Source organism: Aquarana catesbeiana, linkage group LG02 (genome assembly GCF_042186555.1).
Source record: "Aquarana catesbeiana isolate 2022-GZ linkage group LG02, ASM4218655v1, whole genome shotgun sequence".
Classification (NCBI taxonomy): domain Eukaryota; kingdom Metazoa; phylum Chordata; class Amphibia; order Anura; family Ranidae; genus Aquarana; species Aquarana catesbeiana.
The window spans coordinates 453,662,149-453,685,187 of NC_133325.1; the positions used below are offsets into that span (position 1 = coordinate 453,662,149).

Genomic DNA, 23,039 nt, shown 5'->3' on the forward strand with positions numbered 1-23,039 from the left:
GGCTCCATCCATCTTCCCATCAACTCTGACCAGGTTCCCTGTTCCTGCTGAAGAAAAGCATCCCCACAACATGATGCTGCCACCACCATGTTTCATGGTGGGGATGGTGTGTTCAGGGTGATGTCTTGTTTTTCTGCCACACATAACGTTTTGCTTCTAGGCCAAAAAGTTAAATTTTGGTCTCATCTGACTAGAGCACCTTCTTCCACATGTTTGCTGTGTCCCCCACATGGCTTCTCGGGAACTGCAGCAGGACTTCTTATGGCTTTCTTTCCACAATGGCTTGCTTCTTGCCTCTCTTCCATAAAGGCCAGATTTGTGGAGTGAACGACTAATAGTTGTCCTGTAGACAGATTCTCCCACCTGAGCTGTGGATCTTTTCAGCTTCTTTAGAGTTACCATGGGCCCCTTGGCTGCTTCTCTGATTTAATGCTCTCCTTGCCTGGCCTGTCAATTTGGATGACCATGTGTTGGTAGGTTTGCAGTTGTGCCATACTCATTCCATTTTTGTAAGATGGATTGAACAGTGGTTCGTGAGATGTTCAAAGCTTGGGATATTTTTTTTTTTTATAACCTAACCCTGCTTTAAACTTCTCCACAACTTTATTCCTGACCTGTCTGGTGTGTTCCTTGGCCTTCATGATGCTGTTTGTTCACTAATGTTCTCTAACAAACCTCTCAGGGCTTTACAGAACAGCTGTATTTATACTGAGATTAAATTGTACACAGGTGGACTCTATTTACTAATTAGGTGACTTCTGAAGGCAATTGGTTCCACTAGATTTTAGTTAGGGGTATCGGAGTAAAGGGAGCGCAATGCAAATGCACGCCACACTTTTTCAGATATTTATTTGTAAAAACATTTAAAAACCATTTTTCATTTTCCTTCCACTTCACAATTATGTGCCACTTTGTGTTTGCTTATCACATAAAATCCCAATAAAATCCATTTACGTTTTTGGTTGTGTGTGTGTGTGGATATGTCTGTGTGCAGTGAGGGGAAAAAAGTATTTGATCCCCTGCTGATTTTGTATGTTTGACCACTGACAAAGAAATGATCAGTCTATAATTTTAATGGTAGGTTTATTTTTACAGTAAGAGACAGAATAACAAAAAGAAAATCTAGAAAAATGCATTTCAAAAAAGTTTTTTATACATTTTTTTTGCATTTTAATATGTGAAATAAGTTTTTGATCCCTTCGCAAAACATGACTTGGTACTTGGTAGCAAAACCCTTGTTGTAATTGGCCACCAGGTTTGCACATATCTCGGGAGGGATTTTGTCCCACTCCTCTTTACAGATCCTCTCTAAGATTTCAAGGCTGAGGTTTGGTAACCTTCAGCTCCCTCCACATATTTTCTATGGGATTAAGGGCTGTAGACTGTTCATTTTCTTTGGCCACTCCTTTGTTGGGTTGGCTGTGTGTTTTGGGTCATTGTGATGCTGGAATACCCATCCATGACCCATTTTCAATGCCCTGGCTGAGGGAAGGAGGTTCTCACCCGCGATTTGACAGTACATGGCCTTATCCATCGTCTCTTTGATGCAATTAAGTTGTCCTGTCCGCTTAGCAGAAAAACACTCCCAAAGCAACGTTTTCCCACCTCCATGTTTGATGGTGTTCTTTGGGTCATAGGCAGCATTCCTCCTCCTCCTCCAAACAAGTTATGTTGATGCCAAAGAGCTTGATTTTTGGTCTCCTCTGACCACAACACTTTCACCAGTTCTCCTCTGAATCATTCAGATGTTTATTGGCAAACTTCAGACGGGCCTGTACATGTGCTTTCTAGAGCAAGGGGACATTGCAGGCACTGCAGGATTTCAGTCCTTCACGGCATAGTGTGTTACCCATTGTTTTCTTGGTGACTGTGGTCCCAGCTGCCTTGAGATCATTGACAAGATTCTCCAGTGTAGTTCTTGGCTGATTCCTCAACGTCGTCATGATCATTGAAACTCCACGAGGTAAGATCTTGCATGGAGCCCCAGACCAAGGGAGATTGACCGTTATTTTGTGTTTCTTCCATTTGCGAATAATCGCACCAACTGTTATTACCCTCTCACCAAGCTGCTTGACGATGGTCTTGTAGCCATTCCAACCTTGGCCATGGTGGAGAGATTGGATTTTGATTGCTTCTGTGGACTAATGAGACAAAAGTGGGGGAAGATGGTAGTTGCGCTGTGATGAAAGGGGGGGGGAGCTACAAAGATGACTAAAGTGGCAAAGTGAACTAAAAAAGAAACGGGCCAATGCATGAATGGATAGAAAAAAAAAAAAAAAAAAAGTTGACTCGCACTAAAACAAAAAAAGGCTAACGTGTATAAAGCTGAAAAATCCCAGCCTGTTTATGATATCTTAGACATTGAAGAAATGTAACAAAAGTATATATCAAGTTGGGAGATAAATACCACTTCCCCTTAACAGGTATGTGTAACCAATAGCGACATAAATTGGTACCTAAACCAAAACAAACCACTTAAATTGGCAAAGTGAATAAACTGCTTGAAAAAGAAAATAGTGTAAAAAAGAAAGTCCGTGTACAAAAAACACCATAACGTGCTGTGATAAAAACAAAAAGTGTCCAATTGTATACAGTCCCAAATGTGTGGGTCCACCACCATGAATGAAGTGCCTGGCCGCTTACCGGAACCCCATGACCCCCCGTTACAGAGGGTCTAAATGGGCATTGAAGTCCTGCTGCATCCGACAGCCTAGGGACCCGAAAGGAGACTGGATTGGAATCTCTGGAGTTTGTAATGTTGTTAAGGTTGGGTGTAGGTGGATCTGGACTGGTAGAAATCCTCAGCACTGGCTGGGTGGTCAGAGGCAGCTGCCTGTGTTGCAAATGACCCGCAGGTGTAGACGTTCCGTGTATACAGGTAGTGACAATGGTGAACATGCCAAGCGAAATATAAAAAATAATAGAAAACGAAGAAAAAATACATATAACGCGCTGTCCCTTTTAAATCAACAGAAGCAGCCAGCACAGCAGAGGATCAATTTTGCAAAGTGTAACAAAGTGAAAAAGTGCAGCGCTAAAAATTGAAAAGTCTCCGATTCCTACTGAGCATGGTAATGAATATAATATAAACATACATTAATTGTGCATATCCGATAAATCATGTGAAATATAAAACAGTGCTAAATTGTGATATATTAGTGAAAATAAATGAACAGGGAATAATAATTCACTACATTAGAAATGTCCTTGATGACCAGAAGGATACCAATCGCAGTCTTATTATTAATTGTCCAAAAAATTGATCATGGTGATCCAGAAAGTGAAATAATATTTGCTATCTAATAATGTGACTTTCGTGAAGAAAATTGATAGAAGATCCACCACCATATATTCTTAAAGGCTTACCGGAAGGATTGAACCCAGATGGGTATACACCCACTGAGTCAATCAGGCTTGAATGGTAATAGACCTGGAAGGAAGCTATGTCAAAAGACACGAATTCCAGGAAATCAGTAAAGAACTTCCGATGATGTTTAAGGGTTAATGAGCCCAAATGGATACAGATCAATGTTGCAAAAGGAAGAAGAAAACAGGAGGGCACATAGCGTGATTCCGTAAAATAACTTACAGCATATTTTATTGAATGAAAGAATAACACTCACATTTATGACGATATAAAAGCGCTTGGAAATAAAAATGGCAGTAACAGTGGCATCAGCAATCCTTCCCAAACCTGTATAGAAGACACCTGGGAGCCAGTAATTTTGCTGATTGATAGGGGATCAAATACTTATTTCACTTAACATGCAAATCAATTTATAACTTTTTTTTCTGGATATTTTTTGTTGTCCTATGTATGTATGTGTGTGTGTGTGTGTGTGTGTGTGTGTGTGTATATATGTATATGTACAGTGGAGACGGAAAGTATTCAGACCCCCTTAAATTTTTCACTTTATATTGCAGCCATTTGCTAAAATAATTTAAGTTAATTTTTTTCTCATTAATGTACACACAGCACCCCATAAGGAAAACTGAAATATCACATGGTCCTAAGTATTCAGACCCTTTGCTTAGTATTTAGTAGAAGCACCCTTTTGATCTAATACAGCCATGAGTCTTTTTGGGAAAGATGCAACAAGTTTTTCACACCTGGATTTGGGGATCCTCTGCCAGTCCTCCTTGCAGATCCTCTCCAGTTCTGTCAGGTTGGATGGTAAACGTTGGTGGACAGGCATTTCTGAGCATCTCTGGAGAGACCTAATTAGGTTTAAGTTAGAGCTCTGGCTGGGCCATTCAAGAACAGTCACGGAGTTGTTGTGAAGCCACTCCTTTGTTGTTTTAGCTGTGTGCTTAGGGTCATTGTCTTGTTGGAAGGTAAACCTTCAGCCCAGTCTGAGGTCCTGAGCACTCTACAGAAGGTTTTCGTCCAGTATATCCCTGTACTTGGCTGCATTCATCTTTCCCTCGATTGCAACCAGTTGTCCTGTCCCTGCAGCTGAAAAACACCCCACAGCATGATGCTGCCACCACCATGCTTCACTGTTGGTACTGTATTGGACAGGTGATGAGCAGTGCCTGGTTTTCGCCACACATACCGTGTAGAATTAAGGCCAAAAAGTTCTATCTTGGTCTCATTAGACCAGAGAATCCTATATCTCACCATCTTGGAGTCCTTCAGGTGTTTTTTTTTTTTTAGCAAACTCCATTCGGGCTTTAATGTGTCTCGCACTGAGGAGAGGCTTCCGTCGGACCACTCTGCCTTAAAGCCCCGACTGGTAGAGGGCTTCAGTGATGGTTGACTTTCTAGAACTTTCTCCCATCTCCCGACTGCATCTTCGGAGCTCAGCCACAGTGATCTTTGGGTTCTTCTTTACCTCTCTCACCAAGGCTCTTCTCCCCTGATAGCTCAGTTTGGCCGGATGGCCAGCTCTAGGAAGGGTTCTGGTTGTCCCAAATTAATCCGTTTTAAGGATTATGGAGGCCACTGTGCTCTTAGGAACCTTAAGTGCAACAGAAATTTTTTTGTAACCTTGGCCAGATCTGTGCTTTGCCACAATTCTGTCTCTGAGTTCTTCAGGCAGTTCCTTTTGACGTCATGATTCTCATTTGCTCTGACATGCACTGTGAGCTGTAAGGTCTTATATAGACAGTTGTGTGGCTTTCCTAATCAAGTCCAATCAGTATAATCAAACACAGCTGGACTCATGAAGGTGTAGAACCATCTCAAGGATGATCAGAAGAAATGGACAGCACCTGAGTTAAATATGAGTGTCACAGCAACTGCCGGTTCACACGGGCGACTTGTCAGGTGACCTAGCCGCCTGACAAGTCGCCTCCCGTTCTGTACAATGGAACCGTTCTAATAGGAGCGACGCAAGTCGCTCCGACTTAAAAAAAAGGTTCCTGTACTACTTTGGGGGCGACTTGAGGCGACTTGCATAGACTTCTATACAGAAGTCGTTTTGCAAGTCGCCGTGCAAGTCGTGCCGCCCCTGTGTGAACCGGGGCCAAAGGGACTGAATACTTAGGATCATGTGATATTTCAGTTTTTCTTTTTTAATAAAGCTGCTTTTTCTGTCAGTATGGGGTGCTGTGTGTACATTTAATGAGGAAAAAAAAAATGAACTTAAATGATTTTAGCAAATGGCTGCAATATAGCAAAGAGTGAAAAATGTAAGGGGGTCTGAATACTTTCTGATATATATATAATAAAAAAATCTCTAACTATATCACACACAGTAGGTAAAGAAAAGAATCCCCGTTTTAACACAATCACATTTTGTTGCTTTGCAGCCTGAAATGAAAACTTCGTTTTTGCTTTATCCAGCTGTATTTACTAGTGCAACTTATAACATCCAAGTAAAGGATATAACACCAACATGTTAGAAGAAAAATAAAACAAATTAAAAAACCGAATCGAAGAGTTGGAAAAAGGATCACCCCCCCCTTATGTCAATATTTTATTGGACCACATTTTACTTTAATTACAACCTTTAGTCTGTTGGAATATGTCTCTACTAACTTTGCACATCTAGACTTTGCAATATTTGCCCACTCTTCTTTGCAGAACTGCTCATGTTCAGGTAAAATTAATGTGGACTGCAGACTTCAAGTCATTCCACAGATTTTCAATGGGGTTTAAAGTGGTTGTAAAGGCAGAATGCATTAAGATAAAAAGCCTTCTGTGTGCAGCAGCCCCCCCCCCCCCCCTTAGCCCTCCTAATACTTACCTGAGAACCATCTCTATCCAGCGATATCCACGAGTGCCTCGGCCGTCCAGGACTCTCCCTCCTGATTGGCTGAGACACAACAGTGGCACTATTGGCCCCAGCTGCTGTCAATCAAACTTAATTAGCCAATGAGGAGAGCGAGCGGGGCCAAATCACCCCCCATAGCAAGCTCCTTGCTGTGGGGGCGATCAACAGGAGGAAGGGACCAGGAGCTCCAGCCAGGGACCCGAGAAAAGGAGGATCTGTGCTGCCCTGTGCAAAACCACCACAGAGGGCAGGTAAGAATAGACACGTTTGGTTATTTTAATAGAGAAAAAAAAAACGAGACTTTACAATTTAAGTCTGGGCTCCGATTAGGCCATGCAAGGACATTCACCGTTTTTCTCCTTCAACCACTGTGTGGTAATTTTTGATGTGTGCTTTGGGCCATTGTCATGTTAAAAGGTAAGTTTAGTCTCTTGTGTTTAATACTGCTTTAGGCTGGGTTCACACTATTGTGAATTGGATGCTGCTTACACTGCATCCAATTCACAGAACATTTGGAAACCTGTTGTTTACAATGGGTATGGTTCACATATGTGCATTGCATCCACGCTCCACATTGCACAAAGATCGTGTGCGTTTTCTAGGCAATGTGGTGCGAATTGCAGACACAATAATATTCAATGGGAGTGCATCTGATTTGCAGATTCTCCCCCCCCCTTCCTACACCTCCCTACCTCTCCCAGGTCATCTGAGCACCTCTCTCTCTAAAAAAAAAAAAAAAAAAAAAAAAAAAAAAAAAAATCATGTCCTGATCCTTCCAGATCCGCAGCTAAAACGCTGAGGAACGAACCGCTGAACAACTGCTTTTTATCTTTGCAGGGAAACTGGAGCTGCAATTCGCACTGGACTAGTGCCTTAACCCTGCCTTAAGGATAACTGCTGGAAACACATTTATCCTTTACAATCCTTTTTTGTGTTTGTGTGCTTTCCTTTCCTTCCTATGTTCTTCTTCAAGTACATAATTGATAGCCAAACAGATATAAAAAAAATTAGTTTTATTATTTGTGCATATATGGTATACAGTTAGGTCCATATATATTTTGACTCGGGCACAATTTTAGATTTTTTTTTTTTAAGTATTTCCCAAAACATATTCAAGCTATAGCTATATAACGGATATGGGATGACAGTGCACACTCTCAGGTTTGATGCAATGTACATCCAAATCGGAGGAAGGGTTTAGGAATTACAGCTCTTCAGAAAAGCCATCCCCCTTTTTCAAGGGACCAAAATTGGACAATTGAATGAAAAGCTGTTTCATGGCCAGGCGTGGGCTACTCTTTCATTATTTCTTCATTAATTACGCATTTAAAAGGTCTGGAGTTGATTCTAAGTATAGTATTTGCATTTGGAATCCATCATGCGTTTAAAAGTGAAACAGGCCATTGTAAGGCTTCAAAAATGAAAGAAATACATCAGCGAGATAGTAGCAACATTAGTAGTGGCCAAATCAACAGTTTGGTACATTCTGAGGAAAGAACAACGCACTGATGAGCTCAGCAGCATAAAAAGGCCTGGACGTCCATGGAAGATAACAGTGGTGGATGATTGCAGGATCCTCTCTATGGTAAAGAAAAACCCATTTTCCCATCACAACTTCCCATCACAACTTCCAGACAAGTGAAAGACACTCCCCAGGAGTATCATTGTCAGTCTACGAGCGCAAATACAGATGGTTCACCACAAGGTGCAAACCATTCATAAGCCAGAAGAATAGAAAAGCCAGATTAGACTTTGCCAAAAAAAAAAGCCAGACCCGTTCTGGAAAAGCATTCTTTGCACGGATGAAACTAAGATTAATCTGTACCAGAATAACTGGAAGAAAAAAGTGTGGAGAAGGCTTGGAACAGCTCATGATCCAAAGCACACAACATTATCTGTAAGACATGAAGGAGGCAGTGTGATGGCATGGGCATGCGTGGTTTCCAGTGGCACAGGGTCATTGGTGTTTGATGTGACAGAAGCAGCTGGATGAATTCTGCAGTGTTTAGTGATATACTGTCAGCACAGATTCAGCCAAATGCAGCAAAGTTGATTGGATGGCGCTTCACAGTACAGATGGACAAAGATCCAAAACACACTGCAAATGCAACCCAGGAGCTTTTGAAGGAAAAGAAGTGGAATATTCTGCAATGGCCGAGTCAATCACCTGATCTCAACCCAATTGAGCATGCATTTCAAGGCAGAAAGATCCTCCAAACAAAGAACCAAAGACAACTGCAGTTAGAGCCTGACAAAGCATCAAAAAGGAGGAAACCCAGTCTTTGGTAATGTCCATTGGTTCCAGACTTCAGACAGTCATTGCCAGTAAAGGATTCTCAACAGAATATTAAAAATGAACATTTTATTTATGATTATATTCATTTCTCCAATTACATTTGGGCCACTGAAAATGGGGGAACTGTGTATAAAATTGGTTGCAGTTCCTAAAATTTGTACTTTTGATATTCATGTTTAACCCCTTGTATTAAAGCTGAAAGTCTGCACTTCAAATTAATTTAGATTGATTGTTTCTTATTATTTTTATTCTGGTGGCATACAGAGCCAGAAGTATCCAAAGTGTCCAAATATATATGGACCGAACTGTATATAAAAGCTAATGAGAGGTTGCATGTATACCTTTTTCTATAATGCTCGTCATGCTATGTCTGCGCATTGTTCCCTCTCAAGATCTCCTCTGCCAGGTAAGCAGCGCCTGAGCATTGGTCATGTGTCCATATGCTGATGTGCTGCAGCAATATCCTTTTAAATTAAATTTTAAATTTTTACTGATTTCAAGGATATTAAGAAAAAACTTAGTTTCTCTTTGCCAGTTTAGCTTTTAAGAGTGTGAGTGCTGGTTCACACCAGCGCGCTCTGCAAGATCGTATGTGATTTGCAGCGCACTGCAGATCGCATGCAATGTCTGTGCAATGCAATTTCAGCCATATAGATAGTATTGCATCGTATTCGGACCAAACTCGCACAGGACCCTTTTTTTGGTCCGCACCAGAATCGGATTGCATGGGTGTTCACACCCATGCGATTCGATTAATGTCGGAACAGACAGTTCGCAGTGTGATATACTAGCTAAAATGGGTGTGTTGTTAACAATGTATTGACACTCCTGGCAGTTTGTATATGGCAGTGTGAATTGCTGTGTGAGTCGGGTGCAATGTGGGAACCGGCAGTGGATTCGTAGGATTTCCACATCGCACAAGTATGACTCAAGCTTTAAGAGTTAAATACAAGAATGCCTTATTTAGCTGTAGTTATGTGTGCTCCTCTACTGAAATATGCCTTTTTGTGTCTATGCCATCTCCTCCTTTACAAATCTGTACAGATTTTTGTTTCTTTTTTGTTAGGTGGATTTGGATGTAACATTACCAGGAGAAGGAGGAAAAGATCGTCCCTTTAAGGTCTCCATCAAATTTGTTTCTCGAATAAGCTGGCACCTATTGCATGAAGTACTAACTGGAAGGTCCCTCCCCGAACCATTGGAACTGGACAAGCCAATAAGTACCAACCCAGTCCACGCCGTTGATGTTGTGTTACGCCATCTGCCCTCCATGAAGTACGTACAGAGCTAGCAAACCATATCCTTGAAATACTTTTCCCTTTTATTTTAAGGGACCATTGAAATTTTACTTAAAATTGATGATACCTTGTGTATTTAAGGACTCATTCATATCAGAGCGTGTTATCACTTTCATAACATGCATGCTGGTGCTTGGTTAAATGCATATTGTGCTACAGTGTGTTGCAATGCTTTAAAACGCGTTGAACACACACCACTGCACAAAAATGCAACATGTCCTACACCTTTACTTTTTTGCAGCTTACACCAAAGCAGTGTGGTGTTTACTAAAGCCATCAGACAGAAGTATATTTGCCCTGTTTTTTGCATTGAAAAATGCTGCCCAACACTGCTGGTGTGAAGGAGCCCTAATGATATGTGAGCTATTTAACCTGCCTAACTATTTAGGTTTCTAATAGAGAGCCTAGAAGGTAGCACCATTAGTTCTTACTCTTTACTTAGTCAGCTCGCTGTGCAGTAAAACAGCCTTATCCTCCAAAATGGTTTCAGTCTGTGTATTTAGCAGTTTGCCCGGAGCTCACCTTCATGGCTTTGGTGTTTTCGGTGTAAGATAGAATGTGTATTTTGCACTAACCTCGGGGGGGGCACATCCCGCTTGGGGCCGGTCATGTGATTCCCTGTGTCAGCCAGCCATGGCTGCAGGGCAGAGGAGAGAGTGCTCAACAATAGCTGGTAAAGCCTGGAGCAATGATGTCACCCAGAGGCGCTTATGGCCCATCTCTTGTCAGCGCTTCCTCCTGTCCTCTGCAACCACTACTGGTTGACACAAGGGAGGCGAATTACATGTCCGGACTGGAATGGGCTGAAAATAGCCAAGTTATATACTGTACATCTTTTTTATACAGGTTAGTCAGCATAGGTGTTAGGAGAGAGGAGGGGGCAGTATTTAAGGTTAGTTAGGTCTAACCACTTGCTGACCAGCAGTAGTAATTTTACTGCTGGCTGGTGGCTCTGTTTCTGGACAACGTACTGGTATGTCATTCCGCTCATGTGCCTTCCTCACTTCCTCGTGTCACAATGCTCGGAATCGGGCTACTGTAATCGGCCCAGATATCATGTGATCATTGTTTACTGCTTAAATACCGGCAAAAGAAAGCTCTATTTGTCTGAAAAAAATTATATAAATTTAATTTGCGTACAGTGTTGCGTGACTGACAATTGCCAGTTAAGGTAGGATAGTGCTGAATGGTAAAAAAATTGTCTCGGCACGAAGGGGGTAAAGGTCAAGTGGCTAAAGAGTAACTAACTACTTTGTTGAGAAAAAACACCATTCCCCTCTGGGTTATCTATGCACATTGCAAGGATTTCAATCACTTCAAGACCAGTCCTTTTCTGGCACTTTTTGTTTACATGTAACAATCAGTCATTTTTGCTAGAAAATTACTTGGAATCCCCAAACATTATATATTTTTTTTAAGCAGAGGCCCTAGAGCATAAAATGACGATCGTTTCAATTTTTTTTTTTTTGGTAAAAAAATACACTGTAAAAAATGACAATGCATAACCCATTTTTTTAAAATATAAAAGCTGATGTTACTTTGAGTAAATAGATACCAAACATGTCACTCTATTTAAAATTGTTCATGCGTGAGCAATGGGGACAAACAACGTGAATTTTATTATCCATAGGCAACGCTTTAAAAGCCCCTTACAGGTTACCACTTTAGATGTACAAAGGAGGTCTAGTGCTAGAATTACTGCTCATGATCTGACGTTCATCGTGATACCTCATGTGTGGGATGATCGCTGTGTGGGTGTGTGATTGACGCACACATTCGACCTTTGTGCGCGAGCATAGGGGGTGGTGGCACTTAAATTTTTTTAAATGATGTATTTATTTTTATTATCTTTACACTGTTGCTTTAAATTGTTTTTTATTTTATCTATATATATTTTTTTTAATTGCTGTCACAGGGAATGTAAACATCCTTGTGACAGGTATGCTTTATGGAGAGATCTGGAGACTCCAAATACTTCCTCTGTCCTTTAAAGTGTTACTAAACCCACAACAGTAAAATCAGTCTGTATATGCAGCATAGCATGCTTGTTATACTCACTGTGGAACTTAAGGGGTTAATTCTCTGCATTGTGTAAAAAGACTGTTTTATCCCATATGCATAGATCCTCCCCCTCCTGCACTGTCTATCTGGGGAAAGCCAGCTAACACAGACAGAGTAGCCGACCTGTACATGCTCAGTTGTCTTTTATACTGGAGAGAACAGTTTCTTGTTCTCGGAGATAGCCAGGTCACATGATATTGACACACATGTGGATGTGTATACAGGCTGCAGTGAAAATCTCCTCCTTCCTTAATACACAGCACTGAAGAAACTGTACAGTTTATGATGTAACCGTGGTATACAGATCATCCAAAAAGGTATATAGTCACAGTATTTTAATGTAAAAAGATGATTTATAAGCTGTGGGCGGATGAACTATTTTCATAATACTGGGTTTAGTAACACTTTTTTTTAAAAGCGTTTAAAACACCAAGATCAATGTTTTTGAGTGCTGTAGATTTTTAAAAAATGGCCCTGGGTAAACCGGAAGTGATTTAAGAAGAGAAAAATCTAACGCCTCGGATATTGATGGGAAGCAAAAGGATCGAAAAAGATCTTTGCCACCTGAGTTTTGGTGAATCACTAAGAAATATTAAAATAAAAACAAGCAACACAGATCTATTATCCCAAACACCATAAACATGGCAAATAACCGTGATAAATGCAATCAAATCTAATAATAAATATCAGTCCAACATATCTCATAGTGTATATCATAATACAAGCTAATGAAATTCAATGACAAATACTCTGCAAAAGCTGAAAGTGCAAAAAAAGGGCTATAAATACAGAAAAAAAGTGCATGCTGCAGAATTAATAACTACGAATAGGCTCCAGAAATAAAGTTCATTTGTGATCCAAAAAATATGTGTAAAATTGTTTTATATATGATCCCAAAAAGAAAATTCCCAGGAAGGCATTAAAACAATCTACTTAGGCCCCTTTCACACTACTGCAACTTTGACACGATTTTTACAGAGATTTTGCCACAATTTCAGGGAATGCCTGTATAAACTTGAGATCCATGGACCTCAACTCGCATCAAAGTTGGACCAAAGTAGTACAGGGCCTACTTTGAAGTCGGTGCAATTTGAAGTCACACAGATATGAATGGTTATCATTGGGAATCACGGAGTATGACTTGACATGCGAGACTGCTGTCCAAAGTCACAGGAAAAGTCACACAAGTGTGAAAGGGGGCCTTAGAGATATTGTTCTGATCACTTCTGCCTTTTAGAAACACTTTGAAGGTTTCACTTATTCCTCCAGTTATCCTGTGTTTTCAGCTTATGCACATAGTTTTTGTCTGAGGTTGTGACTTAGATGAGGATAAGATCACATTTTATGGCAAATTACTGCAGAATGCCAGTTAAAGCTGTATTCACGCTTTTACTGTCAGAGCTGTTTTTGCACACATGCTTAAAAAATCATTTTAGTTCTGAAGATAACATAAAACGTGTGTCTGCTCTTCTCCCGCCCCTCTACCCGGTGCACCTGCTATGTCAGTCCCAAGCCCACAGATGTACAAGTGGAGCCCAAGCTGGCGGGGGCGCATGTGGGGGCCCTATTACTGGTGGTGTCTGGAAGCAATCGGGTGGCAGCGAGACACCCGAATGCTCCACTTGACAGGCAGGAGTCTGCTTGTCAGATTTACACACAGTCCCAGTGGCTTTAGCCACTGGGACTGTGTGTAAAACCTCCCGCTGTCAAGTCCCCATGGAGTACAGACCTGGCAGCGAAAGGGTTAAACCCAAAACCAAAAATGTAATATATAATGCAGCTTAACAATCATTCGATGCGATGGCTGCATCAGTTTTATTTTCTTTGACTTTTTCCCCTCTGTTTTCGCCTGGTAATCTAAGTGATTTGTCTCATCCATGTAAACTGATACATTCTGCTGGAGAGTTTGTGCTGTGAAAAACAAAAGAATTGCTGACTGGATTACTAGATGAATATAGAAGAAAGAGTCCAAAAGGTAAACTAATACAGCCACCATATCTAAGAATTGGTAAACAGCAATATTAAAAATGTTTTGAGTTTAATACTTCTTTAATTTCGGGGGGTTGATATATTTTCTCTTGCCACTAGATGTTGCTTCTCTGAGTTATAAGTACTGTTGGGTGCCATTTTAATATTCCTACCATTGCCATCCAACAGCAGTATTAGTTAAGACTGGGGTAACTGAGCCCTCATGTCCTCTACTAGGTGGAGTATTGAGCATACTCTCTGCGTTCTTTCTGTTGCCGTTGAGCCTTAAGGAAACTACTGCTCCTGCTTTTCAAGCACTTCATGGATAAACCACTCTCTGGTCTCGTTCCACTGCCAGCCTACAGTGACTTTGTGACCTCTGGCCACCTACAACTCTTTAGCATCAACTGCTCGGGTTTGTGAGTAAGTGAGGTCTTGCATTATTTTGGACCTATATGTTACTGCTACACAGTGCAACATCTTCTTTTTCTTTCTTTTTTTTTTTTTTTTTTTTTTATGTTAATGAATATACATGAAATTGCATACAAAGGAAAATCTCACTGCTATGGTTGACTTCAGCCCATAATACTCCATTGTTGCTAGGGAAGAGCTCTCTGTATCTCCAGAAGTGACTGACACCTGTCCATAGATCCTGGGAACTCCTATTCTTATAGGTTAATCCTCATAAGAGTCCTCTATATAGCTGTACCACGTGAGGCTAGGACTTCAAGGATAGCTGTGATCTACCAGCCCCCTGGGCCATTATCAACCTTTCTTAATGAATTTTCTGCATGGCTACCCTACTTTCTCGCTTCTGAAATCCCCACGATCATTCTCAAGGAATTCAGAATAAACTAATACTACCTTATTAGTTTCACTCTCTCCCTCTCCTCTCCCTTCCACTGCCTAACAGTTACCCGTAGACACCTACGCCATCTCAACCCTTCTCTTCTCTACTCTGCTACTGACCACCTCTGACAGAACCGCACCCTGCCCTGTCCTGCACCAACCTAGCCACTTCTGTCTACAACACTTAACTTCTAACCTCACTGGACACACTGGCCCCCTCACTACACACAGATTTAGGCCCCGTCCCCTTCAACATTGGCAAACGGATGACAATAGAAGTCTGTAAAAACACAGCTGTGCTCTTGAGCGCCTGTGGTGTAAGACTAAGTCCCAGAAAGATTTCAGCCAGTATAAATCTGCCCTCCAAAAATATAATTCCTGCCTCCTCACTGCCAAGCAGACCTACTTTATCTCTCTCGTTAACACCTTATCATCCCGTCCCCGTCAACTCTTCTCTACCTTCAACTCTCTACTTCGTCCTTCACTGCTTACACCCACCAACTCACTGCCCAGGAGATCGCCAATCACTTCAAACAGAAGATTGATACAATTCGCGAGGAGATCTTTACTGTTCAAATACCCTCCACGCTTTATACTTCATGCCCACAGGTACAATCATTACTTCCCTCTTTCAACCCCACCACAATAGACGAGGTTGCTAAACTGCTTACTAACGCCCATCTTACCACCTGCCCCCTGGATCCTGTTCCCTCGCAAATGCTACGTTCACCCTCTGGCTCTATTCTTCACTCTCTAACCCACATCTTCACTCTCGCCCTCTCTTCTGGCATCTTCCCCAACTCTCTAAAACATGCATTTGTCAGCCCCATACTTAAAAAGCCCTCACTGGACCCATCCAATCTTACCAACTTACGCCCCATCTCCTTGCTCCCCTTTTTATCCAAACTCCTTGAACATCTGGTCTACAACCGACTGAGCGACTACCTTGCTGATAATAGCCTTCTTGATCCCCTTCAGTCTGGATTTAGTCCTCAACAGTCCACAGAAACTGCTGTCCTAAAACTACTAAGTACTAAGTAAAAAACTAAGTACTCTTACTCCTGGCCCTCTCTGCTGCCTTTGATATGTTTGACCACCCCCTCCTCCTCATAAAACTCCACGCCTTTGGTCTCCGTGACTGTACTCTTCCCTGGTTCTCTTCCTACTTATCCAACCGCACCTTTAGCGTTGCCTAAAATTCTACTTCCTCCTCTCCTCTTCCTTTCTTTGTTTGGGTCCCACAAGGTTCTGTTCTTGGACCTCTCCTATTTTCAATCTACACCTCCTCCCTGGGTCAGCTGATGGCCTCCCTTGGCTTCCATTACCATCTCTACGCTTATGACACTCAAATCTATTTCTCTACCCCTCAGCTCACTCCTTCAGTCTGCTCTCGTATCACTGATTTACTATCCAATATATCAGTCTGGATGTCACACCACTTCCTCAAACTTAATCTATCTAAAACCAAACTTAGCATTTTTCCTCCCCCTCGTACCTTTTCCCCTGATCTTTTTGTCAAAATCGATGGCACAACTATAACCCATTCCTACATGCTAAGGTCCTAGGTGTAATCCTGGACTCTGAACTCTCCTTTAAGCTCCACGTCCAATCACTGTCCACATCTTGCCACCTCAACCTCCGCAATATCTCCAAAATACGGCCCTTTCTAATCAATGACACAACAAAGCTTTTAATTTACTCCCTTGTCATCTTTCGCTTCGACTACTGCAACTCCCTCCTCATTGGCTTACGGTACCTCTACATAGTCCATCCCCCCTTAAAGCTATCATGAATGCTGCTGGCAGACTAATCCACCTTACCAATCGCTTTGTCTGCTACTCGTCTCTGTCAATCTCTCCACTGGCTTCCGCTCACCCAACGAATTAAATTCAAAATATTAACAACTACCTACAAAGTCATCCACAACTCTGCCCCCAGCTACATCGCTATCCTAGTCACAAAATACCAACCTAATCGTTCTCTTTGTTCTTCTCAAGACCTCCTGCTCTCTAGCACCCTCATCACCTCCTGCCATGCTCGCCTCCAGGACTTTTCCAGAGCCTCTCCAATCTTATGGAACACCTTACCCCAATCTGTCTAATTATCTCCTACCCTATTAGCTTTTAGACGATCCCTGAAAACCCTCCTCTTCAGAGAAGCCTAACCTACCCACACCTAACAACTTTATTATCATTTTCTCCATCTGATCATCCCCCACAGCTGTTAACTTTTGTTCCACTTGACCGTCCCTTCTCGACCGTAAGCTCTAACGAGCAGGGCCCTCTGATCCCTCCTGTATTGAATAGCATTGTAACTGTACCCTTTGCGCCCATGTTGTAAAGCGCTGCAAAAATTGTTGGCGCTATATAAACCCTGTATAATAATAGAAATAATAATAATGTGTCCATAGGACCTCCAGTATCTACTTTTGAATTGTATCGGTCTGTGAAGAACTCTTTTCACAGAAGCTCTAAGTGCGTTCCAGCATCATCAATGACAGAATCCTCTTCTGACTCTACTGGACCTGCACCTAAGTGTGCTTGATTCCCTTATTACCATTTCTGATACAGTTTCTTCAAAAGATGATATGAGGACTCTGAATTTCAGCAAACTCCATATGACTCAGATTTACCAGGAGATGTTAGTAATCTGATGCTGTCTTTTCACCCTGCAGTTGGAGGATCAACCTTCTGTTCTGGCACGTAGGGTCTTTCAAAACTGTACAGATGTAAAGACTATCCCAGTTTGATATGTAAAACATGCCTCTGATAACTGGAAAGGGAATTTATTTGTTGTATATGTCCACTGTAGATGCTCTAGTTATTTACCTTAATGAACATACCACCAAACACATTTAGTGACTAGGCTTTGTAAATCCATGTCGCTATGCGTCAAGTCTCTTAGGAGACCCCTTTAGATAAAGGACAACCACTCATGTCTTGGAGCTTTTGGAACAAATGTCTGGAAACCTGTGGTACAGCTGTGATTTGTCTCTTGCAAGCTTCTAAACGTGTGTCTCGCATGGGTGTTGAGATGCCTAGGTCACTTTAGCTTTGTGCTTGGTATGCTAAGCATATGCTTAAAGTGGTGTTCCGGCCGAAATGATATTTTTTAAATAAAAATACCCCTATAATACACAAGCTTAATGTATTCTAGTAAAGTTAGTCTGTAAACTAAGGTCTGTTTTTGTTAGTTTATAGCAGTAGTTTGTTATTTTATAAACTTACAGCAGGCTGTGGCCATCTTAAGTGTGAGCATCTGAAGCCAGACTGTATTTCTTCCTGTATCTCATCCTTGCAGATCTCGCACATGCTCAGTGCAGCACAAGCAGTGTAATAGGTCAGGTCAGATTTCCATAGCAACGGCAGTGTCAGAGGAAGTTGCCGTCCCTTCCCAGAAGGCATTGCAAACAGGGAATGATGCGATGGGCCATGGACAGGGAGGAGGAAGTGAAAAATTAATACAGCAGATATACAGTAGGTGCTGAGAAAAAAATAAAGTATCCAATTCGTTTACAGTGCACAGTTTAGTGAGGGATGCTGAAGAGTTGTAAAAGTGGGTGGAACTCCACTTTAAGGAACATTTGATCTACTTACGCTTTTAGGATAGGCATCCCTTTGATTCTCTCTTTGACAGTGTTGGTCCTCATGCCTCTGGTGCTCAGGCTGCCCGCTTGCCTTAACTCAGGAAATATTGGGGTGGGGTGCAGAAACATTCTTTATCTGCTAATACAATAGTCTATGAGGTACTATCACAGTCAACCTTCCACTCGAGCTGCAGGTCTTGCGCCAGAAGTCCTCTGTCTCATCTGCTTAGCCTCCAGCATGAAAGTACACCCCTTTTTTGTTAAATGAGGGACTTTGTTCATCCAGCTGGGTCCCTTTGGAGGTTTTCTTGCAGTTTAAATGCTCATCCTTTCCCTTGTAATTTACACACCACCAAAGCCTTGCATCAGGTACTTTGTTTAGCTTCCTTTCTGGAATTCCTGCACTCCCATGTGCTTTTCGCCCACTTTGTTTTGATACGCTACACTCTGTGATTGGATTTCTACTCTGGCAGCATCCTACCCTTGAAAATCAAATCGCATTACATTACACACTGCATCTGCAGGAGAGCCTATTTGTCAGTCACAGATGGTTATACCCCTCGTGGTATTTGGCTATATTTAACCCTATCCCTCTTCTGAGGGATTTTTATCCCTAACCAAAAAATGTAGCCTGTCCACACTCTCTGACCCTTGTTTCCTTTATTAGGTCTGCAGTTTATGATAGTAATCTCATGCATTACATATGTTGAACATTGTGTGGCCCTTTGGTGATGTCAGGGGCCGCATTTGAGCTCATAAGTTGACAACCACTGCTCTAAGGTCCTATTTACATTTATTCTGGACCTTTGCCCCTAACATTTTTTTATTGATTTTTGGTTTGTTTAGGAATTCCATTCAACATGGTTGCTCTTCTCGTGCTTTCCCTTGAGTCTCCCTCTGCGTTAGAATATCTGGAATTTGGACCGGCACCAAGAGGCTTCTTCAAACCAAGAAGTCTCGCTAACTCCAGATTCTGGCCAGGTTGGGAATTATTGCTTTTCCCCAACTTGAGTAGAATCTCCTCATGGATAAATCTGCTTGCCTATTCCTTGTTTTTATAACACAGTTTCTCTGTGATCCCTCAGTTGGTCTTTTCATCTTAACTCTGCTGCATCTCATCTGGAGGTTTCTAGATCGTCATCTTTTCAGACATTGTGAGCTTCCCCAGGAATTTTACCTAGTTACCTAATTCCTAGTGTTGGGCTTTTTTTGCAAGTACTGTTTATTCATCCTGGAATCAATATAGGCTTCCAAATTCCCATATTCTGATGTTCCCCATTTTTAAAGAGTGGGTTCTGCCGGTGACTGTATCTTTTATTTCTTCTATTGCAGATAGGACATGCAATTCCCCAGAGTGTCAGCAGCCAGCACACACTGCCTCACTTCAGAATTCTCCTTAGTGGGCTAGTGCAAATCCGTAGACTTTTAGCGGGACTACAAACTATGTGCCAAGGACCTTGCTACTGATGTGTTTCTCACAAATGGATTTTGTAAAAAAAAAAAGTCCATTTGTGACAAAATATGTCAGTAAGAGTGTTCTAGGCACATATTGCCTTAAATGGTTTGGAAGTTTAGATTTCTTGGTTTTAACCAATAAAAGATATTATGATATTACATTTTACTGCAAGTTTTGTTTTCCCCCCTGCTTTCATGTTGCAATAGGAAGAGAACTGGTAAGAGATATTATACATAAGTGCATCAAACCTTAAGGATACGTTCACACTGAAGGTGAGTTTGAAATTGTGCGAGTTAAGCTGAACTATTTCGAACCAGCATTTCAGTGTCAGTTAGGGGGTGATTTGAAAGACATCTGTGTGGCATAGCCCCTGTTCAGATCGGCGCGATTTGACATGTCAAATTGCATTCCAAATCACAGCCTATTGCCGGCAATGGCACTGTCTCAATCGGTGTGATGCTGACTCTGAGACGCCGCACTGTTTTCCAAAAGTAGTTCCTTCACTGCTTTTGGCGACTTTGGGGGTGATTTCAATAGACATCTGTGCCTGAACCCGCACAGATGTCTTTCAAATCGCCCCCAAACTTGCACTGAAATACGGGTTCAGCTGAACTCGTACAATTTCAAACCCACGTTCAATATGAATGTACCCTTAATCTCATAAGGTTATCATTCTCTGGTGAGTCCTTTTGGTGCAGCACTGGTTGTGGGATAATTCACCTGTATTGTGGTGGCTGCATTAGTTGTCTAACACCTTTTGGATAGCATCATTGTCAAATTGTGGGAAGGGTAATGGATGCACTAGAAGATTTACATGGCCTTGACTAACAAATTAAAGTCAAACTCATGCGAACACTTTTAAATTGCTGCAACAAAAGTTGTTTTTTTTTCCCTTTTGGAATAAAGATTTTTCCTAAATAAATATGACTATTTATGACACTTTTCCTGGACAGCTTGGTCTGTAAAAAGTTGAAAAATACCAGACTCACTGGCCAGATCAACAGATTAAAAGAAACCTAATGCAGTCACCACATCTAAGAATTGGTAAAGTGCAATTACATTTTGTTTTGGGGTATAATAATAATACGGCTTTAAGGACTTTTTCCTGTAATCTTTTTACACTGATGTGTTTGTTGCACAATTTTATATTTATTAGAGGTTTCACATCTATGAGAGAGCAGCACATATATAGTTTTGATTTATTTTTAAAAATTTTGAAAGTTGTAGTTTACCTAAGGCTGAGTTCTTGGCAATTTCCTTTCAAGGAATGTGTTTGAAACTGAATCTAAAGCTATACACTGTGGAAACGTACTTGGTACTTGTTTTGGTTACTTTGGTACAATTAAATATTTTACCGGTCTCATAGGTACACCCCTGTAGGACGCTCGTTCTTTTCTGCACCTGAAGGGTATGATCACCCCTTGGGGGGTGGAAGAGAAGTCTGGTTTGGGTTCCATCAATCTGTCCGACCTGCCATGTGGAAAATGATGCTTAATATAGATGGTAAGTAGACTGAATGCTATAATGTCTCTTGCAAAAAAAAAAGTTTCTAGACCAATCAAAAAATTATATTTTAAATTACACATTTGTTTCTTTGGTTACACTTTTTCGAAACAGCAAGTTGGACTTCTCTGCAGGATCAGACATTTTCCCTTATCTGTATCATCTCCGTGTTTACAGCGTTTTGTATCAAAGCTGCCTTTTTTGTGGGTGGTGATTGATATCCTTGACCAGGATATCTAATATTGCCCCAAAACTTAACTGTTAAAAGGCAAAATTAACTTAATATTTCTATTAATTTCTTAATGTCTTTTTTGCACAGTAAAGGATCATAAGCTTTCTCTTTAAGCAATGTAAAGAATGAACATATATTTATCAAAATTAATTTCTGGTCTGTTAGCTTCCTTACAAAATCAGATCTGTAACCATGTACATTTTGCCTCTTTGATAAATACAGCAAAAAAATGTTTTATTACTGTGGAATGCATTACATACAACCCAATATTACCCATAGATGGTAATCCTTCATCAAAGCCGGCGACCACTTTCAGCCCTTTCGCAATATTGTTAGAAGATGGTCTGCTGCCTTCATTTGGTTTCCGAGGAGACAGGAAGGCCCTTTTTGCTGCAGATTGTAAGAGGTTAGCTGTGTTCATGTATTTGATAATCAGCTTGTGTGGGTGTCTCTAATCTGGAGTTTGTTGTCTTGCAACAGATGCCTGCGTCAAGGTGGAATTGTACAGTTGGGAAAATAAGTTGTTCTTCATTTAAAGGATAAATATACTCTTTATGTAATGCACTACTAATGTGGTAATAATCCTTAATGCACAATATATAAAATAAAACAAAACTGGGTAAATATAGATTTCGTTAACACTGTATAATACGAAATGGCATTTTTTTTGTAATTTCCATGTATGGCATCACAAATGGCAGCAAAAACCGGTCTTTTTGGTTTTGAACAACATTTTATATAATGTACCATTACTTTTTTTATTTTTTTTAAAGTGTTTTGCCTAGGGATAACCCTTTAGAGAAATGACATAACTGTTCTTACAAAACTGCTAGTTCTGTCATTTTAAAGTAAAACTCCACTGCACTCGAATTTTGGTTATATACTGTGTAGGAAAGCTGAGAACACCCCAACGTTCCCAGCTCCCCAACTCCTTGCTCATACCTTACATTCATTCACCAACCACCTTCTGTCATCTCCACCTTAATATCATATACCGTATATTAAGGTGGAGATGACAGAAGGTGGTTTGTGTTCAGAGTCCTTTATATTGCCTTTTGTGCAGGTGCAGCAGCCCGTGCAAATGCATAGGTGTGAACCTAGCATTGAAGAGACGCTATAATGACTTTGGGTCAATTTTATTTTAGTTACCTTGTGTTTTTTAAACTATATATTTTTTTTTTTTTTGTGCCCGAGTGCTGCAGAATAAAACATCCTGACAGTAGTGGACTATGCCCCTGGGTACCCTAAAGCCTTGTACACACTACTATTTTTTTTTTAGTTAAGACAGGAAGGCCACCCACAAATGAATGGCCTAGGTGACCGTTTCAGTGGGACCTTGAAACCGATGCTAAAGACTTTTAGTCACAGGGAGGGACTGTGAAAGCTATTTGCCTCACCTGCTGTTTGTCTACAAAGAGATGACTCTGAAGTACACAGGCTTTTTGCCATTCAAACTCCTTTTCAGTAGGTGAATGAGAGTACCCTTAGATCTAATTTAAGAGATCTAAGAGTACAAGATTGCTGGCACTGAGGATTATGTGTTGAGGTTCCAGGACAACATAGAGACTCTGT

General features: G+C 41.1%; 1 protein-coding gene across 1 annotated transcript in view; it reads left to right on the top strand.

The window, feature by feature from the left end:
- Positions 1–23,039, top strand: part of LOC141128354 (protein argonaute-3) — a 259,236-nt gene that overhangs the window by 88,732 nt on the left and 147,465 nt on the right. The window contains exons 4-5 of the mRNA XM_073615598.1: positions 9,581–9,789; positions 21,099–21,235. Coding sequence (XP_073471699.1) covers positions 9,581–9,789; positions 21,099–21,235 — 346 coding nt within the window. The remainder of the gene's footprint in view (positions 1–9,580; positions 9,790–21,098; positions 21,236–23,039) is intronic.